At 36.5% G+C, this 20,646-nt stretch overlaps 1 protein-coding gene across 1 annotated transcript in view; it reads right to left on the bottom strand.

Moving 5' to 3' along the window:
* pde4d (phosphodiesterase 4D, cAMP-specific) overlaps window positions 1–20,153 on the bottom strand; it is a 149,229-nt gene extending 129,076 nt beyond the window's left edge. The window contains exons 1-5 of the mRNA XM_081349733.1: window positions 20,016–20,153; window positions 15,265–15,376; window positions 14,809–14,897; window positions 9,521–9,614; window positions 4,508–4,740 (exon numbers count right to left, since the gene is read on the bottom strand). Of these exons, the coding sequence (XP_081205859.1) occupies window positions 4,508–4,740; window positions 9,521–9,614; window positions 14,809–14,897; window positions 15,265–15,297 (449 nt within the window). The 5' untranslated portion in view covers window positions 15,298–15,376; window positions 20,016–20,153. The remainder of the gene's footprint in view (window positions 1–4,507; window positions 4,741–9,520; window positions 9,615–14,808; window positions 14,898–15,264; window positions 15,377–20,015) is intronic.
* Between the last annotated feature and the right edge of the window lie 493 nt (window positions 20,154–20,646).

Raw genomic sequence — 20,646 nt, 5'->3', positions numbered from 1 at the left:
ACTAAACGTTATTCCCTCTGCCAAAATACCAACTGTAAAAGTAAATCAAGTTTCACAGCTTTGAAGTAAACAAAAGACTTGGATATTTATAAATATTTATGTATATACTTGTTTCACTGAATTATGTATATTATAGGTTAATTTGATAAGCAATTTCATGAGGTTCCTGTAGAACTCTACAAAGTAATATAGTTTAATCTATAACATACATATTTAGAATTAAGGAAATAGAATACATTTCCAACTACATAGAACCCGTTCGAAGTATTTATAAAGTAGGCCATTTATTTTGTTTACTTGGCTTGAACATGATGAAAAAGCATAGTCTTACCGTTTAAGTCCTTGAAAGGATGATGGCCATGACATTCTGGACTTTTTCAAACCGGGACGGTTACCGGTGTCTACGGCATATGTCCGGTCCATGGTCCTGGGTTTCAGGTACTTTTCAGTGTCGGAAAAGCCTCTCTGCCTCACTCGGTAGTTCTTGCGCGGGCCGAAAGAGTTCTGGATCTGAAGAGGAACCGGGTTATGTTGCCTCCAGAGATGTTTTGGAGCATTATCGGTACCGGAAGAAACCAAAGTTGTTACATCGCTTCCCGCGTCCATTCTTGCAGTGTAGGCTATCCACTCGCTAAAATTCGTTAATCTACTTTGTGATAGAATTATTGCAAATAGCTTTGGCGCGAACTGTCTGAAACATGGATAGTATTAATAAGAAAGCATGGAGTAAAGTGCACTATTAGTGCTATTTCCAAGAAAACAAAAATATTCTACGTTAAATCTGCAAATGCATAAAGAAAAGTTTTTTGTTTTTTTTTACACTATACTGTATTGACCCATCTGGTCCAATATTTCATCGTCTACTCTAGACATAGCTGCTCGCTTCTATCATAATTATGGTCCATAATAGCACAAAACTCCGCTTGTCCCGTCGAATTGCATCCCATATAACCCAACCAATCTTCGCGGTCCATGCAACAATATAAGCATCCCAGTTTCGCGCCTCGACTGGACGGATAACGCATCCAAGTGCGTCCTCTCACTCTCATGTGCACTCACAGAAGTGATGCTGGGAGGAGATCGATATTTATTCAGCACAGGTTGACTGACAGCTCAGGGGGAGGAGCCTAATGCTCTTTGCACAATGCAGGAAACAACTTTGGAAAGACAAAACTCCTTATTTGTTCGTGCAAGTCAGTCATATGACTAAGAAGAAAATACATACAGTGGGGCTATACAGTATATACATACACTACTTGTCAAAAATTTGGAAACATTAAAAAATATGTTTTTTAAAGACCTTATTATGCTCACCAAGGCTGCATTTATTTAATCAAAAATACAGTAAAACATGTAACATTGTGCAAGATAACAAATGTAAAGAACTGTTTTAATATGTAATTTATTCCTGTGATGGTAAAGCTGAGTTTTCAGCATCATTACTCCAGCCTTCAGTGTCACATGATTCTTCAGAAATCATTAAATATGCTGATTTAGTGCCCAGGTAACATTTCTTCTTATTATAAATGTTATCATCAATGTTGAAAAGGATTTTCTGATTAATGGAAAGGTAAATGAACAGCATTTGTTATGTATTTATTAAATGTATTAAAGCAGTTATTAAATAAAAATATTTTCTATTCATCTATTGTCACCTTTGATCAATTTAATGCATCCTTGATGAATAAAAGTTCATTTCTCTCTTTTTTCTTACCACAAATGTTTGAAAGGTATCACTGTTTCCTCAAAAATGTTAAGCAGCAAAAACTGTTTTCAACATCGATAATAATATTTGTTTTAGATATTGAAATAGAAAACAATTATTTTTTTAAATTGCAATAATATTTCACAATGTTACTGTTTTCCGTGTATTTTTTTATTAAATAAAAACAGACTTGGTGAGCAGAAAAAACTGTAACGTTTCCAAACTTTTGACAGCTAGTGTATGCATTTCATAATACAAACTAAAATGATAGATATTTTAATTATATTTGTATGTGTGTGTGTGTGTGTGTGTGTGTGTGTGTGTGTGTGTGTGTGTGTGTGTGTGTGTGTGTGTGTGTGTGTGTGTATATATATATATATATATATATATATATATATATTCAATACAAATATAAAAGTAAGGTGACTAAGTCTCCTGACAGGTCATCATACACTTAGGTTTCCTCACATTTGCTGAGCAGTACTGACAGCAGCCTTTAGGTGTTGATTCAACCTGAGCGAACGATAATCACCAAACAACCACACAGAATCCTAAAGTTACAAGCATGAAATTACTTTTGACAGCAAATCTGTTTTTAATCCTTCTCTCTTTTATCGAAGATAATTTTTCTCTCAAATACAACCCTCTGTTCAGGCACTAAAACAAAAGCCTTGTTAGAATGACTGTCCTGCATATGACACAGCAATGACAGGAAGGCAATTCAAAGACAAGTGTGTGTAATAGAGAGATGTCTGATAAAGCACTCTTAGCATTAGAGGAAACGGGGAGAAGAAGAATTGAGACAATTTATCCACTAAAGTTGTCATATTAGAATATTCACTGAATTGTAAAGAGGGGAGGCATGACCTTGTGAATTACAGCCTGGCATAAAACAGGAAAATGATGCATACACACAATCAAGACGCAAGGCTTATTCAGAGAAGACGACGCAATTGAATACGGGCCAGTGTGACACTGTAGCAACAGTTTCTACAATACAAGTCGACATCTTCTTTTGTGAATGTCTGAATTTCTGTGGTCTGAACTTCAGAGTTGAAGACTGAGGCCTCCTGGGGTGTTGAAAAAAAAATGATTTACCATAATCAGATGGGGAAAACAAGCCGTGTGTGCATTCATAAAGTCTATGTGCTGTAGACGGGAGCTGATGTTGCATATCACCGAGCACTTGATTGACAGTCATGTCAGCTTGAGAAAGAGAATCTGTCAATCATCCTTTGCTTTAGTTTAGATGATAATTATGAGAAAGTTTCTAGCTATGATGGAGTCGTCTTCGGTTGGACTGTATTCCTTCTTTGGACCGCTGAACTTCTCCACCATGTTTCATCAAACATCACGAGGCTCAAGGCCATGTAAAAACCAAAAACCTAATAAAAAAATGTGTATATCTTTGTAAAACTGAAATGTCTAACTTAAACTAAAAATGTCAGTTTTATCTATACGTCATGTTGACAGTGTCTGTTAACACTATGTGCAATTTTACTATTTTCAATTTACCTTTAGTACAAACAGTATTTCAATTCTGTTTACCCTGTGTGAGTAGCATCTAACACTATTTGCATTTAGTTTAAACAAAATGCTGTTTGTTGATATTTACACTTTGTGCAAAACATTATGTGCAATCAGTGCAAATGGTCTCTACCTTGCATAATGATTTTGAAGACATTTCTTATCAACTTCGGGTTCAGTGTTGGGTCACCGAATCATTTTCTCTTTTCTCCAGCAAAATCAGCGGAGAACTTCTGATCTGAATTATTTACATTACCTACATGCATTCAAATGTATTTTCAAAAATGATGACACTACAAAACAAGACATATAGGCTACCGTTTAGAATAGCAAATCACAAATCAAAGTATTTCACTGACTGACTAAAACAAATGTTCTTGTAATAAGTCTCCAAAGCAAGAGGAAATAAACAGATCAAAAGTCCAATTAGCTCCAACACATCTAGATCAGAAGATTTACTCAAACGAAAATTGCCTTTTTAGTTCTGCTAATGTATAAAATCCACTTATAGCAAACAGTGTTGGGGAAAGTTACTTTTGAAAGTAATGCATTACTCCCAAAAAAGTAACTAATTATGTTAGTTACTTTTAATGGAAAGTAATGCATTGCACTATTTTTGGATTACTTTTTCTCCCCTGGCTGAGACTCACTCTCTTCAAAGCCTTGCAGGTGTAATGTAGTAACACATTTAACAACATTATAGCCTATAAAATAGACACCATTTTTAAAAAAACACACACACACACACAAATTTAGAATATTATTATGATATTGTGACTGCTTAGAATATTTCCTGACCCATAGAGCCATGTATAGCATACAAAAATTAATTGTTTATCCTTTTGATCATTCATTCAAAATTTTGTGCAAAAATCTAACCTTTCATTGAAGATTCAGTAAAAGAATTGAAAGTGGGAGGGGGGGAATCACATTATGAAATAAATGTTTTTCTCCAAAACACGTTGGCCACAATTATTGGCACCCTTTTTTTAAATACTTTTTGCAATCTCCTTTTGCCAAGATAACAGTTCTGAGTTTTCTCCTATAATACCTGATGAGTTTGGAGAACACCTGACAAGACCTCTAAATTTTTTTTCCTTAATCATACACACACACACACACACACACACACACACACACACACACACACACACACACACACACACACACACACACACACACACACACACACACACACACACACACACACACACACACACACACACACACACACACACACACACACACACAGTATATAAAATCTCAACTGATTACCTGCTTGTATCTGCAGAAGTGATGGCAATGAGAGGGGGTGCTCTCAAGGGGAGGCTGGTGGGTCGAGGCTGGGCCGTCTCTGTCTCTGGTTTCCTCTCACAGTAGTACTGCTCTGCCAACCTGAAGGCCAAAGGGGGCAGCTGAACAGTCCGACAGGAAAGCCTGCGGACCGCAAAGGGCTCCATGCAGGATAGCGGGCATAAGTCGGGGGATTCTGGGGAACAATCTGAGACCTGAGAGGGTGAGAGCTTGATTAAGTCTTTTTCTCAAATGCATTACAGTTTTAGAGCACTTATATGAGACTTTTACTAAAAGTCCACTGATTTAAGTAGATCATGAGTCATATGTTAAATTGTGAGAATGAATCAGTATTCAGATAAAGTTTCAGACTAACTTTTACAAAGTACAAAAGTACAGATTCTATTCAACAATTAAGATTTTACAACGATGATCCATTTGTTATCCGATATGTTTTAAGTGCGTTTTTTTCAGCTTTGCACAAAGGTAATCTTAAACTTAAAACAAGTTACTTTATTCATATAATCTTAATGGACCATTCGCTTTTAATTTTATAATGAATGAGTCACCTGTGTCCATTAACTTTGGCCTAATTAAGTGTTTGAATATATAAGACATTTAAATAATCAAAAACTAGAATTGCAACATCTTAAAATATATGTGCTCTAAAGATCTCAAACTAAAGTAGACCATGAGACCAGAGGTAAAAAGGTTTTACAGTATTCGTATTTTGAAAAATAAAGTCAACAATAACAAAATAGTGTATATATATATATATATATATATATATATATATATATATATATATATATATATATATATATATATATATATATATATATATATATATATATATATATATATATATATAGCAATAACAGCAAAATAGTAGCCTACATATGCGATTTGCTATAATTCATACAAAAAGTCCTGGAAAAAGTAGCATGGTTACCACAAAAATATTAAGCAGCACAATCTTTTTCAAAAAGTAAAAATAATAAGAAACAGTATTGAGCACCGAATCAACATATTAGCAGCATGATTTCTGAAGTTTCATGTGACATATCCATCAATTCATTCATCATTCCTGTTTGTTGCGATCATCAGTCCACTCTTCTTTTGACAATATGTTCTGAGGACGCATGAGAGAACCATCACTCCCTCTGGATACAACAAGGCGATATTGATTTGAGACCAGCTCTCTCCAAACAGCCTCGGGACAAATCACCATTGATTCACACAAAGATGCTCCATACTCATTGTCCTTCAGGCACTGATTCTGCCTCCCAAAAATGCAATGAAAAAGTTAAATTATCCTGAAAGATAAATTATTTAATAATTAGTCAAAACCCCATTCAGATCTCTGACTGAAGGGGAAATGAAAGAGTACATTTGCTCAAAGACTGGTCTTCAGAGTATTTGCTTCTTTTCTGACATTGACATTTTCCTTTGTGTTCCGTTTTATAGAAACATCTCTCATGAGGTTTACACTCACCTTATCACCTCATGCATTATTAATTACTTAATTGTGTTCACTTAGATAGTGCTGAAAGCCAAAACAAGGTGTCCAATGTGAACTGAAAGAGTTTAAAATAGTCTTGGCCTTCAGGAACAATGAATTTACCTCTTCAAAGCAAGCAAGTTAGATGCAATGCATTTTAATGCCATTGTAGGTGTGTGTGTGTGTGTGGGGGGGGGGGTAATATTTCATCATCCCAGATGAAATATTTCTTCTGGATATTTAAAAGACTCATGCTTTTTTCGCACAGTCTCACCAAAATTGGACAATAAAAGATTGGAAAAACATTGCCTGGTCTGATGAGTTTTAATTTCTGCTGTGACATTCAGTTGGCAGGGTCAGAATTTGGAGTAAACGACATGAAAGCATGGATCCATCCTGCCTTGTATCAGTGGTTCAGGCTGCTGGTGGTGTTATGGTGTGGGGAATATTTTCTTGCCACACTCTGGGCCCCTTAGTACCAATTTGAACATTGTTTAAATGCCACAGCCTTCCTAAGTATTGTTTCTGACCATGTCCATCCCTTTATGACCTCAGTGTACCCATCTTCTGATGGCTTCTTCCAGCAGGATAACGCACTGTTACAAAACTCAAATCATCTCAAGTGGTTTCTTGAACCTGAACATGAGTTCACTATACTCGAATGGTCTCCACAGTCACCAGATCTCAATCCAATAGAGATATGTGATGTGGAGGAACAGGAGAATCACACCATGTATGTGCCACCTGACTGTGAAATAAGAATCCTGAACAGAAAAATAAATGTCTTTCGAGAGGTGAGCGCAATAAACAATGTCTCACCTGTCTACTCGGAAAAACACATTAACCACAAGGAAACAGTCGCACTCCCTTTCAGGGGAACACCCCAATCTTATTCCACGAATTAAATTCAGCAAACCATCGGCCAACTCATAAATAAATAAGCGAGTAAATATGTAAACCTTTGATCCATTTACCAGTTTTTTCACAGAGGCATTGAATATATCAACATTTTAATTATTGCTTTGTAGCGCTCCACTGCGTTGAAAGATTGGTAAATGTGATTTCAGAGGGGAATGATTAAGGTGTCACATGGGTAAAGACCAGCACACAAATGAGGTACTTTATCAAGAGAGATTTGATGATATTTAACGAACAGACTTCAAAGCAGACGTTTTTCCTCTCTTCTTTTACTGTAGATTGAAATCCAAATGTTCAGAATTGCTCTGCGATTCAGTCGGCGACTATCCGACAGGGTTCATAAGAATTTCAGGGAAGGTAAATAGCCTAGACAGTTTAACTTGTCATTCAAACACTAAAGAAAAATTCATTGCACATTTAATGAAAAATATTAATTGTGAAAAGGCTGTTTTGAAAATTAAAACAGACTAAATGAGCTGTAACTCATAAAGGCACTTCTAAATGAGTGCCTTAAATGAGTCCATAAAACAAAACACATTTTAGACATCATTAAATCCTGAAATACAGAGCTAAAGCACCAAAAATAAAAGTTCTTTATGGTGTGCCAATGGGGCCTCAGCATTGCCCCGGGCTTTTGCGATGTGAGCTGTAATGCGGGTTACACAGGTGATGACAAGCGATGAAAGTCTCCTATCATATGGCCTAGAGCTACATGACAACAGGTCAATGACAAATCTCAATTCATTAATCTTTCTGATGAAAGACTACACTTCATCTGCCTCCTTGAGACTAGTTCTGTAAGGATATATTTTAGAGACATATTTCAGATATAAGGCATTAGGACTGCATCAAAAAGAAAAACATTTGATTTTATGTTCTCCCAAACCACTAAATGGCAGTCACTGTAAAAATTTGGAAACTATTTTGATGGTCCCTTTTGAACCTTCTGTTGACTATAAGTAACTTTGCAACTGCATGTCTACAATCTCTCATTAGAGTATTAGTAGGCTGTCTGCTTGATATCTGCTAACTATTTATTGTGGTGGTCCTTTAACAGACATTCTACTGACTATAAGTAACTTTGCAACTACATGTCAACTTATTCTAACCCTAACATTACCAGTCTACTAATACTCTACTAACACTCTAATGAGAGTTAGTAGACATGTAGGTGCAACATTTCTTATAGTCAGCAGAATGTGTAAAAGAGACCAAGATAAAGAGAAACCAATAGTTTTCTAAGGGTGAATGGATTCATAGTGAAGAATATGAAAAGTGGACCCAGAATGACTGCTATTGAGAAATGTTTCTGTTCGAAGATGTGCATTAAAAGCAGAATCATTCTGAAGTTAAATACTTTGTTTTGAGGTTCTGAAAATACACAGAAATTTATAAATATTTACTTTGTTTGAATAAATTAAAGGAGAACTCCGGTCAATTTTAACATTGAGCTCATTTTTTTGTACATTTGGAGTGCTGTCAATACAGAGAACAACGACAAAAATCGGTGTTGCCTACACCGAGTTATTCTATTTTTAAAATTTGCACCCTGTTGACTTCAATGGGGCAAGTACTAAACCTGCTTTTAGCCTCTTAACATCCTTGATGTGTCATTACAAGTGCACAGGTCATGTGAGTGATTCCTTCAGAGTGAACACGAGTGAATCTGACTGCAGTAGATGTGAAAGAAATGTATAAAAATGATGTTATTTAAGCCAGCGCAAATACCTGTGTTTACATCCTGTTTTCGGTTGAAGTCCAAAGTAGTCGATTGCCGAGTTCACGCGCGTGATCATAGGTAACTAAACCTATGCGCGTGAACTCGGCAATCGACTACTTTGGACTTCAACCGAAAACAGGATGTAAACACAGGTATTTGCGCTGGCTTAAATAACATAATTTTTAAAATAGAATAACTCGGTGTAGGCAACACTGATTTTTGTCGTTGTTCTCTGTATTGACAGCACTCCAAATGTACAAAAAAATGAGCTCAATGTTAAAATTGACCGGAGTTCTCCTTTAAGCCATCAGCCATTACTCCAGTCCTCACATTATCCTTCAGAAATCATTCTAATATGCTGATTTGGTGCTCCAATATTTGCTGCTTAATATTTTTATGGAAACCATATTACATTTTTTCTCAGGGTTCTTTGATGAATAGAAAGTTCACAAGTAAAGCATTTATTTGAAATGTAGTTTTTCTTAACATTACAAATCTCACTTTTAAACAATTGACACCAAAAAAACCCTTCAGTTCATGGGTCACTGCTTCTGGGGTTTCAATCTTGGACAACCACTGCTTCACTGCTCAGATCATTAATCACTGCCACCAACCTGTTTGTAAGTACTAAATAACCCATTGGGTGCAATTCCATTTTACAAGTTAATGGGTTTTTTAAAACAACAGTCTCAAACCCTTCTGTACGCAAGGTTTCAGATGACTTTGTACTATATCACAGGTGAAAGCAGCAATGATTTCCAGTACAATAATGTCCAGTACAATTGATAAAAGTTACACATGTTGGAAGTTAATTGTCCGTGCATGTGTATGGCATGAATGATTTCAGTGCACTTACACTCTCCAATTGACTTTCTCCACTGCAGGCATTCTCTTGCATTGTTTGTCCCCCAGATAAAAGTTGATGTTTCAGTCTCAAAATGTAGAAAGTCCTAGAATAAATCAAATAAAAGGAGATGAAATCCTGCTTGATATCACACAAACCATGAGACTCTAGTAAAATACAGTGATGACACACACAAGACCAAATGTCCACATTTTGGCTCAAATCCCATTTTGACTAGGAAGGAAACTACCAGCATACAAAAACATATTGTGCAGTTCTGGCATCAGAAATTGCATTTGAATAAATGTACTATTCTTTTCATCAGTGAGTTTGTGGTCCTTGGGGACAAGCTGATAATCTAGGAACCAACGGTTCAAGTGCCAGTTTTGCATGAAAATAGAAATAATTGCTTTCAGAAGCATAGACTACAACATGCCACACGTACACTTGCATACACTGAGCTGTGTCACATATCTCATCACGTTTATGATAATCATTGCAAGTATTTGATATGACCTTGGAATTGTGCACACTTCTTAAATTAGTGCTTCATAAATAATTCATGAGGCGAAACAAACTCTGTCCTATTTAATGTTGGCCAGTTCTACAAAGTCACTTGTTTTACAAAGTCACTTTCAAATAGACAAAAACCAAACAGAATATTTGACACATGCAATAATCTAAAATCTTCAAGTTGGCATTTACATATTTTCTTCTAGGCGTGCTCTGTTTAAATATAAGCATGAAAAATTATCATTTTTTTATATTAAATTGAGATTCCTATAGCTGTGAGGTATTCAAGAACCTAAAACAATTTTTTATATTATAGGGGTGGGTGATTATTCATGCCAATGCATTATTATTTGGCTAGGAAAGGCATTGTTGCAGTATAGTGACATCAGTCAGAATATAATTCACAAGTGAAATCATTATTTTCTCTCACAGGATTCCTCCTCTTTTTCCTGCACAAAACTGAATATAGGGCACCTATATAGTGTCCAATGGGCTAAACGCCCCCTTATGGAAAATATGGTCCCGAAATATGTCAATCAAAAATAAAGTCTGAACTTCTGACAAATTTTGTCTCAAAAGAAATGCTTTACATTAAATATTAGGCATCTAGGAGGGCATTTTACCCCAAATGTGGGTCAAAAGGTTCTCGGAAGGAAGGACTTATAGTGATATAGCATAAAGGCAATATGGATAATAAAAATCAAAGGGCTCTTTAACACTGTTGTACACACAAACCAAACACTCAAAATAGAGTGAAGGGGGGAAAAAAACATTTGTTTTCAGTTCAAGTTGAAGTTGAAGTCAACAGACTCAACATAAATATACAGAATGAGATAAGCTAAACTTGCAAAATGAAAGCATACATACTAAAACCAAATTGTGAAAGAATGCTATAAACAATATTTTCTTACAGAGCATTTCCTTAGTCATATTGCAAGTAGCCGTGCAACATAAAACGTCTCAAGTAACACCGTAAAGAAGGGAAATAACGTCCATGGAATGAAAATGTACCCTATATAGTCTTTATAAAGTCTCTATCACCATCTAGTGGCTATAATGTGGCAGAATCAACTCACACACTGTACATTCCCATGTGTGTATTAGCATGCTGAAAGTGCAGCTAAAAGTGCTATAAACAAATTTTATAGTATGATTTATAATGGATAAACTAAAACTCATATCAAATGTATTCATTACATAATATTGCTATGCTGTTAATCATGTTAATTAACAGCTATAATTATTGTGCTACATTCTAATTACACTAATTTATCTAGAAACTTTAATCATAAAACAACTACAGCTCCCTTTACATTGTACTATTTACAGTGGAAATTTGTGTTTTTAGAAAGAGGCCCCATGTCTCAGTATCTGCTGAAAATGTAAACTCTCTCAAACAATTATTTCCCCAGGCAAATATTTGTGAGTGTCACAGGCTAAAATAGGCATATGTCAATTATTGTTTACGGAATATGTTCCATGGGAAGCACAACATAACCTTTTCCACATTATTTTTGGCCAAAGAAATCCATCAAGCACTGGCAGTTGATATGATCACTTACAACCCACGGCATCCTCTAGAAAATAAAAGATGAATGTTGATGTTTTTAATCAAGTTCTTCTCCTTGTGATCTCCACGAGGAAGAAGGATATTTGTATGCTTGGGAAAAGTTTACATTGTGAAGGCAAAAGCAATGTCATTTCCTATACGTAACTGCAAATCTATTATACACAAAGATAACCATCAACAGGAAACCAGAGGGCTTCATATGTTTAATTTAGCAAGATGTGGCTCACGTAAACCCATATTATGATCATATATATTTATTTTTGTATATCAGCATTGCCATTAATGTCAGTTATTCCCATGATGCCTTGCCATCTGCGTTTCTGCTGAGGTTATTGAACTATTAATGTGTCATGAGAGAGTTTGAGGGAAATGTTTGCACTGTTTTCCTTTTAATGCCGTTCAGAAAAGGCTTTTCAGCCTCTGCGCACAGGATGTTTGATGAATTATATTAAAACAATTATATTAAAACACAATCTTAAAATGGAAAATGATCAAAGTTTTTTCTTATACTGTTGGAGGAACTTACTTTAAGATGTAAGATCAAAAAGCTGTCAAAGAAAGAACAAGATGGCTTTGACATATGCTAATAGTAATCTGCCTAAATTTAGCCTGTGACAGATTGTCTGGTAACGAATTAAATGTAAGGGCCATTTCTTTAATTTAGTTTTTTGTAATACATGTTAGGCCGCAGTTAATATGATGTCAACAAACTTTTACCACTATAATTTGCAAAAAACTGTTGCATTGAGTTATACTGACACCTAGTTGCATGGATGCTGCATCATACAACATTTTCTGCTGACTATATGCCATTTTAAAATTAATCAGCCATGATTTATTTATTTAGTGATGGAAAGCGTCTGATTAAAAAAGGGGTTAAAGCTAAAGAGTAGGTCATATGATCTGGGACATTAAAAATAAAACCGCTTTAATTAAACTACTGATATGACTAGAGTCCTCATATTTTGTAAGTGTACAGGAGAAGACATTTTAAAAGTACTATTAAATTGACACAAAACAGAACAGTATTTTCTTGTAAAACTTCAACGTTTAATTCAATGTGTTACTTGCTTTTTCTTTGTAATTATGAAATTTACTAGCAATTACTGAGTGAAAAAAAGCTTCCAAGTAAATCCTACTCACATATTTTTCAGTGTAATAAATTCATGCATTTGACATATTGATGTTTTTAATCAAAAGTTCTTTGTGATCTCCACGAGGAAGAAGGATATTTGTATGCTTACATTGCAAAGGCAAAAGTCATATTTCATATATGTGATTGCAAATCTATTGTATACAAGGATAACCATCAACAGGAAACCAGAGGGCTTCATATGTATTATTTAAAGAGCTGCGGCTCAAAAAAAAAAAATGGAGTGCACCTTTAACATAAAAATGAACATACTAGACTCACAGAGATCGTGTGGCCTGTCATAGTTAATTTGTTCATGCCGCCGCCTGAGGGTCCCTTACTGGTTCCTTGCACTGATTTAACAGATGAGGATTATCCAGGTAAGTTCTGGTCTGGACATTTGCCCTCAAATAACATTCACAGGACACAGAAACAGCAAACTGTCAGCTTTAGCACACTGTCTAGAGTTCAGATTGACCTTTAAAGCATGAATTTATTTAATTCATTTCTTGGCATGAAACAACAGCGTGAACTTGTGTTTGCCTTGATCCCAAGACTTGCCTGCACACTTTCAGAACATTTTAATATGCCTCAAAATATAAAATATACTAACTTAAATGCATTTAATGTGGACACAGACTGCACATAGTGGAAACTGATGGCAAAAGGAGCAGAACTACAAAGATCTGGATGGGAGATGTGTTTAAATATACAAAGCAACATTGGGAGTCAGACAGCCAATGAAAGGTTAGGTTACCTCTGCACGCACAAACTTTTGAAGTCGTACATTTACAGTTCGTGAGGGAGACGTGTTAGAGAGCAGCAGCGGTCTGTACCTCTTACAAACTTTAAGGCTGTTAATTAATTAAAGCATGGCTATAAATGCAGTGATATTGTGCTTTAAAATGTCATAAGGAACCAATTAGGAGCACAGATGTTTTAGAGGGGAAAGGGTGGTGTCATCAATGACATCATTATCTGGCCTCCTTGACATCATATGTCATTTCACACCCTTTTGAACGTTTTCTTGTTTCAGATTCAGCATTTTTGCACATCGTAAAAGTGCATGATGGATTGTTAAACTTCCCGTTTTTGAAAAATACTGGATTGTAAAATGAACTTGTAATGTTAATCTTGTTCAAATGTTCCAGTACACATGTGAGTTTTATTTATTTTTTTACAATAAAAACATGTTGATGTTACATATGAAGAAAATTAGGTTTGAAATTGTTGATAAACCAGTGGGATTTTTACAGATCTGGGAATATTTTTCAGACATATCTTGAAGGCGTTCATTTATCAAGCTCAGGTTGCTTTGTATATAATTTCTATGGTGTAAGAATATACAACATGTAATGGCAATATTGAATGCACTTTTTTAACTGGGTAATCTACTATAATATATACAGTTTGTTTGGTTTGTATAATGTGAAATGTTTTAAGTACCATAAAAAAAGAATTAAAAAAAAGAAGTTCAAAAACCATTTTGGTACAAAACTTCATCTCTCTGTACTTAAAAACAATGGCTTTTTAGTATGCAAAAATGCTCACTTCATGTGACAAAATCAGAATCACTCCCACACAGCCATGGGCTTTTTGATTTTACACATGACTTCATTTACGAGGGGAAACACTGACATGTGGAAGAAAAACGGTATTAATATCATCAATTGGATACGAGCCCCAATAAACAAAAGCGCATGTGGACCATAATGCCTCACTCTTGCCTATGATTATGATACAATAAGACATTCCAGTTCACTGTGAGAGCAGGCTGCTTTGGGTGCTCTATTTATAGATTAAGGATGCAAATGCCATCAAAAATGTCTCTCTTCTAAAAGAACCCTTTGCATGCAGTGCAACGATGAGTTAGCTGAACGGGTCAGGTGCCCAGAAGTCACCTTGCACCTGCCTATCCTTTTCCACATGCCTTAAAGCTAAAGACGACACATGCTAGACCAGATGGATGGTGACGAGAAAAGCATGAGCAGACACGCTTGTAGGGTACAGAAACATTCTTTCTATGCCTTTGGGAAGTACATAGAGAAGAAAAAGGAAGTGAATAAAGTGTGAATTGCAACTTACTGTTCTCCTTGGAGAAAGAGAAAAGGGACAGAAATGACAGATGCAATCCTCCAGAGACTGATCCCGGGTGTTACTGCGATACAGTCCAGCTGAAACAGAATGAAACATTTAAGTCCCCTTTGCTTCCTGTGACACTGTGCCTCGTGCTGTGATGCTCTTTGGTTTAAGGACTGAAGAATATCAGAGTTCCCAGCCTCTCAGCCAATCAGAGCGCTCTGCTCCATCTCCCCCACCCCTCCCTAAAGTTCCTCCAGCAGAGAGATGTTTTAAAAAGCAGGGGCAACTGCAGCATCACAGCGGGATACTTATACATCTCAGATTATCCAACACAAGAGCAATAGAAGTGTTTATGTGAACGTCTACCATGGGAATATGCAATCAGCTGAGTGTTTTCTTTGGGAAATGAATCGTCAAAATTGGACGTCAGACGTCAGTTGTTCTGCTCGCACTGTTTACCTCTGTAGTCCATTTGGAGGATGTAGTTCTCATTTCACATGCCCTTTGACTGGTCCCTGCCTCGTTGTTAGTGATCTGGGGAGAACGGGGCTAGTTTTCACACTTCATACTTCTGAAAAATGCAGAAGACAATTTTTATATAAGCAGATACCTTAAAGTCACAGCCACAAAAACAAGCTTTTGAGCATTTCCAGCATCATTGCCCTGGGGGAAAAGATACAGTTCACTGAACACAAGATGATCTTTTGTGACAACGTGCCCCAATGGCAAAAATCAAACCGTGAAGTGTTATGAAACAAACCAGTTCACAAAAAAAAGAACAATGCAAGGTGTTTAACCAGCAGCTGTAGCACAAATAAGATATTGGAATTTGGAGGACCGAATTTACAAAATTTAAAGAAATTTTTATTTGCCATTTGAGGGGTTTTTTCTCCGCAAATAAATGAGGACAGGACAATTATCAGAGTAAAAAAAAAATTGCAATTACATTTTCAAGACACATTGCAACAATATTAGCCTATAGCCTGACTGAACATTAGCAATAACTTCAGCGTTGTGGATGTCAATTAATTGTATGCTTTTGTTGAAACCCTCATTCCGCATTATTTCAATAAAAAATCGTGTTACAAAGAAATAAACCTTTGTCCTGTTGTACCTTTGTCTTTTTTTTTTTGCTTCAAATCAAAGATTTTAATGTTGTGATTCACCTCATAGCCAGTTGGTTTGGTTTGGTTTGGTTCGTGGCTTATAACTCTTTAAAGAATACTTTATTAAAAATCCCAATGGGCAAAATACTTTGGGAACCAAGGCCGCTGAATAAGTGGGCTGGCCATGGGCAGAAATATCAGACTACTGAATGCCAAGATCGACCAATCAGAATCAAATACTACAGAGCATCATATAACAAAACAAACGAATGCCCAAAAAGTCACACATATGGAGTTAATCTGCTCTATATCGTCATAGTCCAGTTATCTAGCCCCAGTAGTTTATGTTCTCAGGGTCTAGCCACCTTCTAGCGGGCAAGGGAAGCAAACAAATCATTTTGTAATAAATTACTCTTGGATATCTAGCTAGGACGCACTTCAAATAAACTCATTACCAACATTTTTGTGAGGCACTGTCTGGAGTTCCTATGTGATATGTTTGTTATTGTTTATGAAAAGTTTGAAGGGAAATTGAGTTATCAGGAATTACATTTACGCACACAGCAAACGTATTTATAAATATTGTGGACCAAGTACCAAGTTCTGTCTTTCTGACCCATGTCTGTCATGATTTCCCATCTGCTTGGAATGCTCACAAGCAGCCCATACACAAACATATTAGACAAGTCCAAATGTATGATGCTGATCTCACAGTATGTCAGAGGCAGTTCAAGTGTTGACAACACTTTTATCCATCTTGATAAGGATAAAATCAATACACAAAAACAATGATCTACGGTGAGGTTTAGGTAAAAACACCACTTTTAAATCAATTGCGATTTTCATTTAACGGTACTAACAGCTCAGTTGTTCTTTAAAGTCTTTTCTTCCCTATTGTAACGTATATCCGAACAGCTTCTCGAACAAGAAAAATAATAATAATAATGTAGGGCCAGACTTGATTTTTTTCCCATCAGGAATTGATTGGATGGTTGTCAAATCACATTCATTTATACAAGCGCTTTTTACAATACAGATTGTTTCAAAGCAGCTTTTAGAGATAACAGGAAAATAATGCAAAAAAGTTTGTTTTCAGAAGAAAATAGCGTCACAGTTCAGCTTAAGTTCAGTGATGTTTCATTTTTGTTTTAAAAAAGTTATTTAGTTCATTTAACATGGTTGTGGTTTGCTATTGCTGTGATGGCATGCGAGTGACAGGTTGTCCCTCCCTCACGCCAGTAAACAGCTCATCAGAGAAGAGATGTGGTCATTGCAAGAGATGAGTGCACATGAATTTTAAAAAAATCACTTAAAACCATCTATACTATGTTCCTAGTTTTTAGAAGCCATTAAATAGCCTTGTGTGATGTACAGACAAAAATGTAGCCTAATCCATTATTCTCTGAAAAACCCATGCTGCAGTGCTCAAATATCATTCACATTACTAAGATACATTACAGGTTTGGCGTCAATGTTCTTTATGCCTTAATTATTGCATTGTGACCAAATATGAATATAAGACATCTCTATTAGTGGGCAAGATTATTAATGACTTATAACTTAAATTTTAGTCGTATGAAAGCTATTATATGGCTTCAGAAGACTTAATTCATAACACGAGTTAATCATGAGTCCACAAGTTTTTACTTTTTCATCTGTTCTTGGACATGTTTGTAGCTCAACAGAATACTTCTACATTTTGACAAACTGTTGCATTGAATTGAACGGGACGAGTGTGCGTAAGAATGGATTCATGAATGATTTACACAATTTGTTTCTGCTTGTGTTTCATGCAATGAAAGTGAATGGTGACTAGGCTTCTATTATGCCTAAACTCTGCTTTTGGGTTCTACAGACAAAGTCAAACAGGTTTGAAAATGTCAAGAGGATGAAATTACTTTTATTTTCACAACTATCATGTTAGAATAACATTACTAACAATACATTTTTTACTTGCATATATGCTGAAATGAAAACCTCATTTAGACCTGAAAATCAAGTGCCAGAACAATCTACCAGAAAAAGAAAAAAAAAAAAAAAAGAAAAAAAAGGAAAAAAGAAGCCTGGCTGGCAGACAACGAAGTTGCTGTACCTTTTCACTTTTGACTCGTTAATTACCTCAAATGTCCGTTGTGAAGATTTTATTTGACAATGGAGTAAAAATGTGGTTAAATTGGTGAAATCTCAGTGAAACTTTGTTGGCAAAAAGGTCTATTGTCCAGTGTAGCGATGTATGAAGCACAGCTCACACAGAAGTCACTTTCAAGCAGCTTTCTGTTGGTCAATGCAGTGAATTCAAGTGACCAACTTTTTCTTACACCTCCACAGCACAGCCCCATAAGTAACACCCCTTTAAAGGTATAGGCCTAGTTCACCCCAAAAATTGTCATCATTTACTCACCCTCAAGTTGTTCCAAACCTGAATGAGTTTCTTTTTTCTGCTGAACACAAAAGATGATATTTTAAAGAATGTTGGTAATCAAACAGTTGACGGTAGCCATGGACTTCCATAGTAGGTCAATTAAAAAAAATTAAAAAATGATGGAAGTCAATGGCTACCATCAACTGTTTGATTACCAACATTCTTTAAAGGGGACATATCATGGAAATCTGACTTTTTCTGTGTTTAAGTGCTATAATCGGGTCCCCGGTGTATCTACCAACCCAGACCGTGAAGGTGTACAACCCAGTAACTTTGTTTTGGTAAGCCTTTCTCTGCAAACATGTCAAAAAATAATCCGATCAGATTTTGCTCCCTTGCTGACATAGGAAGGGGATCTTCTTATTATAATCTTACTGCCACTTAATCTGCACGTTTCCACCATAGACAGTAAAAGAAATGGACACAGCGACCCCATTGGATTCAACAGAGGAAAGTGAAGTCAATTAGGAGCACTCACTTCCTGATGGCTGAGCGTACTGCGCAGACTCAAACTGAGCTTGACGACGTAGATGTGACGTGATCAACCTGTCTGTCTTCTAGTAGCTGTGCCAAGAGAAATCTGAATCACTCCCTTCCGAAACTTGCAGAGACGGAGAGTGTGAGTAGGAGGTGTCCATGAGCTAGGAAGAGGAGAAACTTATGCTAAGTATTCTGATTAATTATTTTGTCATTTTGCCTCCACGTCCCCCCGATTGCCTGTGAGCTTCTCCTCCTGTCCATACGGTAATCTCTCTACTGTGCGACAGAGTCGCGTGGTTATGACGCAATCGTTAGCCTATTTTTAGAAAAACTGCTTCTACGGGGCCATAACGTAAGATAAAAGGTAATGGAGCCTTTCATACATTGTCGTGTTTCTTTAGAAATAAATAATGGACAAATGAAGTCTTTAAACGCCTCAGATGTAAAGTTATTCGCTGTCAAAGTGACGCCAAAGTGAATGGGAGTCAATGGAATGCTAACAGCAGGTGAGGGTCTGCTAATCAATGGCGGCATCCAGGGAAGCTTACATTTTTTATGAAACATTGCCCCCCTGGTTTCCACCCACGGCGCCGCCATTTGGTTTTCGCAAGTGCCAACAGAGTAAGTTGTAACCAGTTCTAACCATAGACTGTAAAAAAAAAAGATGGACGACACACCTTCACTCTCTTCCATTGGTGAAAAGTGAAGCCGCCAAAGTCCTAATATGGCGCTGACATCTTACACAAATTTGGGACCCGAGTCTGCGCCGTAGTGAACGAAGGACCCGAGTCTGCGCAGTAGAAAGCATGAAGTGGAGCCGCGATATCAAGGTCTCGCCCTTACTCTCGCAGAAACCGTTAGTACAGTTTACTGCAGAACAACTCATGTCAGTGTAAAAACAAAACAAAAAAAAAAACAGTTATGTACTTAGAAATTAAAGCTGAAACTCCAATCTCCTCCCGAAAATCCCCCCAAAAAGTCCATTGGTGCCTCAGTGACTACTTTGTAGAAGCTGTCAACCATGACTTGTGACAAAAAATGTCACAGCTGTCTTATAAAGACTTCAGGGTACTGTGTCAACTTGTGTAAAACTTCAACATGAAGGTACATGCAAGTCGATGAGATTAATGTAACTCCACAACTAATGTAGGGTAGGCTACTAACGTTACATATGTAACTACATAAATGTATCCACCACTAACCATTTAGAAACGTCCAGGCGCAGTCGAAAAGTTGCAACCTCTTCCTGAGTCTTTCCTAAAGCTGTACTCCACTACTGGTTATTTCTGAGATTATTTTGGATGACTGAGACTATTCGCGTGTTTTGTCATTGTATCCGAAGCTCGTGTAAAGCATATGGTGTAAAGGATCGGCCGTCGTCTGAATGGAGGCGGGGAGCAGCAGCTCATTTGCATTTAAAGGGACACACACACACACAACAAACGGGCAAATTTGAAAAGCTATAATAAATTATCTGGGGGGTATTTTGAGCAGAAATTTCAGAGACACAATCTGGGGACACCATAGATTTATAGAAAAGGGGCATACGTCACCTTTAAAATATCTTTTGTGTTTAATTGAAAAAAGAAACAGGTTTCAACAGTTCTGGGGGCAATCGTGAAAAAAGGTGGAATTGAAATGGCCTCAGAAGACATGAAACATCACCCAACAGCAAGGACACATTTATTTGTAAATTCCCTTAATCCCTCCACATACCTCTAAACCACTGGCCTACCACAGAGGGTTTACAACCAGATTAAGGTGACATTAACACCTATCAGAATGTGCACATTTCCTACTTGTAAATTTTTTTTGCCTCCAAACTGCATCTGT

The sequence above is a fragment of the Scardinius erythrophthalmus genome (assembly GCF_964197995.2).
Source record: "Scardinius erythrophthalmus genome assembly, chromosome: 20".
In the NCBI taxonomy this organism is placed as follows: Eukaryota; Metazoa; Chordata; class Actinopteri; order Cypriniformes; family Leuciscidae; genus Scardinius; species Scardinius erythrophthalmus.
The sequence above is the reverse complement of the archived record's forward strand: the minus strand, read 5'-3'. Positions and strand labels throughout refer to the sequence as shown.